Source organism: Porites lutea, chromosome 2, assembly GCF_958299795.1.
Source record: "Porites lutea chromosome 2, jaPorLute2.1, whole genome shotgun sequence".
Classification (NCBI taxonomy): Eukaryota; Metazoa; Cnidaria; class Anthozoa; order Scleractinia; family Poritidae; genus Porites; species Porites lutea.
The window spans coordinates 48,556,878-48,563,938 of record NC_133202.1 but is presented as its reverse complement, the minus strand read 5'-3'; the positions used below and the strand labels follow the sequence as shown (position 1 = coordinate 48,563,938).

Below are 7,061 nucleotides of genomic sequence, written 5' to 3'. Positions count from 1 at the left end.
TAACACACAACCATCTTTCCTTTTTTATTCAGATATATAATATATTATTACATGATCAAAATACAACCAATTACCATTGCTACTCTGTTAAATGGCAACAATTATTGTTGTTTCATGCTTTGTTCTGCAAAGACAAAGGCACCCTGAATTCTGTAATCACAAAGAGTTGCTTTTTCCTACAGATTGATGGGTTACCTAGACTGTCTTTCCAATTTGCTCTAGTACATTTGTGAGCCAAAGCGAGAATTTGGCATTAGATCAGGGGAACGTTATACAATTGGAAAGTCAGATGGTTTGCACCATCCCATGTAGGGAGCTACAGAAAGCATGGACTACGATTTGAGAGGATGCAATTTTTCTACTCATTTCAGTCTGTTCAGCTGATTTGGATATACATTTGTAGCAGGTCATTTTCCCACTACCCCAAATTTTATAGTTTTATGTTTATGCACAAGATTTCCACCCAGGTGGTTTGCATAAATGGTACGCACCCAAGGAGCCACTCTAGGTATTATTCAATGCACCCCTTCAATGTGCAACCTGCTGAATGGCCATCAATCCTTTCATTTCAGTTTACCTTATTTTACAGAAATAATTAATTTCAATGATGTGAGGCACAACTATATAATACAAGGCCAATTCTCTATGTATATCTGTTGTGGTGGCTCCAGGGGCAAATGGGTTAAATGCTTGGAATGACTGGTGAGCCAATGAACAACTTCTGTTGCAGACATTACAATATGGCCCTGTATTCTGTAGTTGCTCCTAAAAAGAGGTAAATAACGATGTATTTCAACATTGTTCCTTCCTTAATGTTTTCATACGCCAATGTCCACACAAAAAATAAGTGCATGAAGTATTTACAACCTAAGATGCATCATCTTCGTTAGGCATAATCTTCCATAAAAAGTTAACCCAAAATTTAAACAAATGTTCCACTAGCTACATCTACCATTTTGGGGAACTTTGCTTTCTTTGTATCCAGTTCTGTTTGTGCCCACAATAACAACTTAAGTAAATTAGAGAGTTTAGGAGATGTTTCTCTGTGTTCAGCTTCTAGGATAGCAGCATTCAATTCACTGGCAACTTTTTGCCTTTGAGAAGGGCAAAGCAGCTCCCCAAAGGGAGAATCCTCAGGGTTATCAAACGCTAGAAGAGCCATTGTACGTTCTAACTCCTCTAGAAACTCTGGCGATTCATTACCCTGTTCAGCGAGCTGGTTCTGTGCGAAGTCAACGGCTGATTCAATATCTTTTTCACGAATTAACTCGATTAGTCGTTGTTGTTGCAAATGGAAGTATAGGTGAGGCTTACAGTCCAAAATTTCAGGGTTTAGCTTGTTCGTTAAGGCGATGGCTTCTTCTATATCTCCGCGTTGAACAGCAGCTCTTATTTTGATCCTTTCATCTAGATTGTCAAGAGGAACACAAGGTTGTGTACCAGATTCCATTTTGAATTTTTCAGCAGCTTCTTTAAACCCCTCTGTTACGAGGTAATCCATAATCAAACGATTCATATCGGCCCTCTGAAATCGCATGTCTGTTAGCTTACTCATCCACTCCTCTCTATTTGTTTCTTCTCCCCTTTCTCCTTGGTTCATTTGCAAAGAAAACAGGTCTTCTTCTTGGTAGAAAACCAAAAAGATCTAAGAATTTTTCTCTCTTTATCGCCCATAAAACAAACTTTCAAAATGGCGACTAAAAATGGCGGGTTGAGATACATCGCAAAAACGCATGCGCAGAATAATCTTCAAAACGAGGCTCAGCCACTCGTGAGACCTCTTTCCTTCTCTGCTCTTTAGGACCGCTGGTAAGAAAACCATATCTGAAATCGTTTATAATCTTAGCTTAAAAACCGTCATCCAACGGTAAACTACGGTTTCACTATTACTTTGACAATTTTCCTTTTCCTAAAAGTTATTTTCTTACCACAAATTCGTTTTATGGACATTGACTAATGTGTTTGTTTGACTGTGGAACGAATGAGATCTAGTTTAGTTGTAAGGTGTTGACTTTCAGTTTTCTGTCGATGGCTAGTTATTTTAAGTCTGTCGCGTAATTTTTTGTACATAGCCACGCTCACCGCGTAGCCTTTTATTACGTCTATACGAACAAGCTAAGATTTCTTTGTCGGCTGGAGCCAAGTAAGGCATCAGACGCCACTGTGTGCTGGCTCAACCCTGAAAGCCTTTACAAATTTACCCCTTCAGAAAAGTAAAGTTTAAAGTGCAGAATATGTGCCCCCCCACCCCCCGTCAGAAATCGTCAGAAATTGCCTTTATTGGCTTTCTCCCATGTGAAGACAGAATGACTTTATTTTAGTGAAGCACTTAGAAATAATCATACGATGGCAACTTAAAATGTGTTCATATGTGATGATGTTTTTGTTGTTGATGATGATGATGATGATATAAGACAGGTTTGAAATTGACTGGTACTTTATGGCTTTTGCTACTCAGCGGTGCCTCATTTTACAGAAAGAATCTAACCTTATTATATAAATGCCAATGAAATACTGGGTGAGCTTTCCTGGGAAAGCATATTATCTTCACATGTGAAAAGATCACCATTGTTATGGCCACATACTAATTCACACCTTTCACCGCAAAAAACTATCAAAGTGAAAAAGTTTGGTATTTCATTGGTGTTTATATGATAAATAGAATGTTTTGTGGCCGCTTGGAGATACGAAATTTCTCTTCTCATGTTGAAAAATATTTCAATTGCTGCACTCACGGATTAAATATTTTTCAACGCTCTCTGAGAAATTTCATATCTCCACGTGGCCATGTAATATCATCTATATATGCACACTTGGTGTTTTTACCCCTGTATAAAAGCACTTTTTTTACCAAAACTTGTTTCAAAATTTAAGGTGCATATTAAACACAGAATCCTTTGTTTCTGGAGGTGTTGTTGATCCTGTGCTGTATTGATACATGCTGAATGCCAGTGACTGAATTCCACATAATTTTATTCTTTCAGCTGACCTGTGGTAAAGCATGGGAGCATATAAGTACCTTGAGGAGCTCTTTAAGAAAAAACAGTCAGATCTTCTGCGTTTTATGCTGCGTGTGCGATGCTGGCAATTTCGCCAACTCAATGCTATCCATAGAGCATCTCGACCCACACGCCCTGACAAAGCACGTCGCTTAGGATACAAAGCTAAGCAAGGATATGTTATTTACCGCGTTCGTGTGAGGCGTGGTGGACGCAAGCGTCCAGTACCCAAGGGTGCCACTTTTGGTAAACCCACCAACCAAGGTGTGAACCAACTGAAGTTTCAGAGAAGCTTGAGATCTGTCGCTGAGGTAGGCAAATTTTGCATATTAATTTTGTTCTCAGCACTATAATACTCAAGGCTGTGCTTTAGCAGCGCCCAGTGGCCCATGCTCCTAGTAATTATTGTTCTTGGGTGACTAGCATAGCAATCATAAGCTGCTCTGGATTTCACCAGTTCAGAGCACTGGCCTCCCTTCAATTTTTTTAGAGCACATCCTTGATACTGTCTCATAAATCACTCTTTTAACCCTTTCGTGTGCAAGTTCCTGGGAAGGAAAAGGCCGCTAAAAATACTACCAACAAAAAATTTATTTCTTGGCATCGATCTTGATAGTATGATGGCAAAAACTGACCTAGACTGTTTCGGGATACATTAAATTGAAGCTAGCCCGCATTCGGTAACAGAAAACCAAATATCCTATTTTTGAGAATTTTTTTAAAATAAAAACTTGACAAAAATGTGTCTCAAAATAGTTGCCTATAAAGTTTATCACCGCATGATTACTCCACACAGCAACATATATCAAAGCCAGTGAGAAAAATCGATCCAATGTCACACAAGCTTTATTTTGAAACCAAGAAAGCAAAATAAACGGTGTTAAAACTACGAAAGAATGGCTAAAATCTTTGACTGGTCGATACAAAATGGCGCTATTTGCATATGTTTCTTTGTAAAATAACAAATTTTGCTTCGAGTTACCTTTCAAGCCTATAAATCCAGCACCTTTCCTCGACAGCACCACACACTTAAAAGTTCAACTGTTTGAATCTTAAGCTTCGTAGTTCGCTGAAGAACTCATCGAAAAACATGACCATTACCGCGAAAAATCCCCAAAAATATAACCGAAGCTGAAAGATCTTTGTCTTCTGTTGCCATTATTTGAGTTCACGTGCCGCTGAGGTCGATAAAATATCGAAAATTTGACCAAAATTGATCATACAGACACAAAATGTCGCCCATGTTGTTCACTTTCTTGATCAAGTCACCACAGGCTACCCAAGACTCATGCAAATGTACGCTGACCATTTTTCTGCAGACCCCTTCCGATCGTACGAATTCGTACGATTGCGCACCAAAGGGTTAACCCAGTTATATCTGAGCCATCTATAACCCCCTGTGTGGATCCATGTATGTTGTACTACCTATGACATCACCAGGGTATTGTGTAGGGAAAAGGGATTTTTCAACCCGTATCCAGATCAGCATGATTCAGTCAACAGGCCATACAAAAATGCTAAAATGCAAGTCGACACAAAAATTCCACTGAAAATCTTGTGACCCTTGAGGTTTTCCCAAAAAACTTTTCCCACCAAAATAAAGCCTAGTACTGCACCTTTGAGAAGTGTAATGTCATCCATGTCTAATACTCTTCACAAAACTTCAGTTGTCAAATCTAGAGTCCAGTGGAGTTTTTGGAAGCTTGGACAGTCTTTCTTTTTGGCCAGATGGTGACCAGAATTTGGCTTGACTAGCCCCAAACGATTTTTTAAGGAAAATTTCTAGGGGTTGAATAAGGCTGCAAATTATTTTTTTAATAAGCAGGTAATTTGTCAGGTCAGAGACCAGAGTTGACTTTAGGAGAGGAGAAGATAGATAGATAGTTTATTCACCTTAAAAACTTATGTCAGCTCAGAGCAGAGCTTCAGATAACTTACAAATTTATCACTTGCCATTTTTCTCTTAGTATTTGGCAAGAACAGTTTGAGCGGGAAATGACTTCATCGATATCCTCAACAGTGAGGATATGAAAAATAATACGCTACTCGAGTCCCGGATGTAGTTTCATATGAACTAATTTTATGAGGGTATATTTTGTACTCTCTTGTCTATATAATAAACACATAATGAATACAGTTTCATTTTAGCAAGAGGGAGCTTTACCAGGAAATTATAACTTTTTATCTTGATACATGTATGTGTCATAAATTTATACCTATATGAAGCTGGTCTTTTGAAAACTTTACTGCTAAAATAGACCTCTTCTGTCTTGTCTCCAAAGTAGCAAAAATTAATATAAAAACTTAAGGTGCAACCATTGCTTTTTCCTCTTCTCCTTTCTTTCCTTTTGGTCTCACTAATTTTTGTTTCCTTTTCCTTGGTAAGTGTGATTTTCGGGCCTTTCAGATGCAAAAAGACTAACTAGCCATTTGGCCTTTATTTTTCTCAAATGGCTGCAAATCTTGATAGGTTTGTTTTCAAAAATCCAGGTAGATCCATATTCATATACAGTTGTACTCACCAATACAGATGGGCTTATTATTCATTTTATGTTTTGTAAAAGTTGGTGTGCTATCTGAAAATGATTTCGCCGATGTAGATGTAAATGTAAACATGGTCTTATCCATAAGTAGTCAGCAAACTGTTGTGTATATTCACTGATTTGCGTTACACTTGTGGTAAAGTAATCAAGTTGTAACTCTTGCTTCTGAGATCCTTGTCTTAAGGTTCTTGAATGCATCTGAGTGCTGCTTGTTTCTTTCTTCCTTACTGCAAATGCATGTGTTCCCTCTGTTCACATGCTTTGAGAAGAAAGATAACATGAGCATTAACAGTCTTTGCAAAGGCTAACCTTTAATATGAAGTTAATCCATTCACCCCTGGGAATTTTACCAAAAAAATGCATCTTAAAGCTAGTCGGGCCATCTGGCTATTAAGAGCTAAACGTACCAAAGTACTGATTCCAGGTTATGCACTTCACCTTCTGTTCCAGATCCAAAATATCAGCTTCCAATTTCCAGTCATGCACCAAAAGCAACAATGTAGTTTTTGGGTTTAAAAGTGACACAGCAGTCTTGACTTTTTCCATTCTCTTTCCCTTCTTAAAATCGAAATCCTTTGCTGATGAAATAAATATAGGAATAGTTTTGATTTTTGAATTCAGCACGACTTCATCACTATTTCATTGTGGCCATATGTGAGCAAATTTTTAGAGAGGGGTTTGATACCTCCTGACTTTTGTTATCAGAGAAGCTGATAACAGGAAGAAAATAGTGTTGAATAAAATCCAATGAAATTTTCTTTCCTTCAGGAGCGTGCTGGTCGTTACTGTGGCAGCTTGCGGGTGCTCAACTCGTACTGGGTCGCCCACGATTCCACATACAAGTACTTTGAAGTTATAATGGTAGATCCCTTCCACAAAGCTGTCCGCCGTGACCCCAGAATCAACTGGATCTGCAAACCAGTCCATAAGCACCGTGAGCTGCGTGGCTTGACTGCCGCTGGCCGTAAAAACCGTGGAATGCGCAAGGGTCATAGATTCAACAAGGTGATTGGCAGCTCCCGTCGCGGTTCCTGGAAGAGGCGTAATACGCTGTCTCTCCGTAGATACCGTTGATTTTTCAATAAATAAAAATTGTAACTGTACACTTTTGTTTCTTTATTATTTTTTTGTGACTCCCACTCTGAAATTGTTATGTCTGATGTAACCTTCCGCCTCCCGGGACCTGGGTTTGGTTGTCCAGGACCTAGGATGGGATGTTTCTTGAAAGGCTTTGAAAGCCGCCTTTTTCATTCCCCCAGAATCCGCACTACCATTCTTCAGATTTTCATTCAGTTTTAAAGTTTAGCTTCAGGCTCAAGAAGTTACCGAACTTTCGAAAAATGGAGCCGCTCTTATTTAGCCAGAAAAGGTAGTGAGATCCTTGCGTGGGTTACATGAACATGCTACCTCTTGTATTCTTGTTACATTAACAACTCTTTCTCGTGTTCGAGTCCTTGTTACAGGTGTCAAGAGAGTATTTATTGAGACTCCTGCCTGTGATGGTCATTCCTTGATGCCC

The 7,061-nt window shown here is 38.9% G+C and overlaps 2 protein-coding genes across 2 annotated transcripts; one reads left to right on the top strand and one right to left on the bottom strand.

The window, feature by feature from the left end:
• Window positions 1-1,707, bottom strand: LOC140928902 (glucose-induced degradation protein 8 homolog). The gene has a single exon (XM_073378704.1). The coding sequence runs from the start codon at window positions 1,598-1,600 to the stop codon at window positions 923-925; it is 678 nt and encodes a 225-aa protein (XP_073234805.1). The 5' UTR covers window positions 1,601-1,707; the 3' UTR covers window positions 1-922.
• A 51-nt stretch (window positions 1,708-1,758) lies between these two features.
• LOC140928901 (large ribosomal subunit protein eL15-like) lies at window positions 1,759-6,645 on the top strand. The gene is made up of 3 exons (XM_073378703.1): window positions 1,759-1,809; window positions 2,985-3,310; window positions 6,311-6,645. The coding sequence occupies exons 2-3, from the start codon at window positions 3,002-3,004 to the stop codon at window positions 6,614-6,616; spliced, it is 615 nt and encodes a 204-aa protein (XP_073234804.1). The 5' UTR covers window positions 1,759-1,809; window positions 2,985-3,001; the 3' UTR covers window positions 6,617-6,645.
• Window positions 6,646-7,061: the final 416 nt, after the last annotated feature.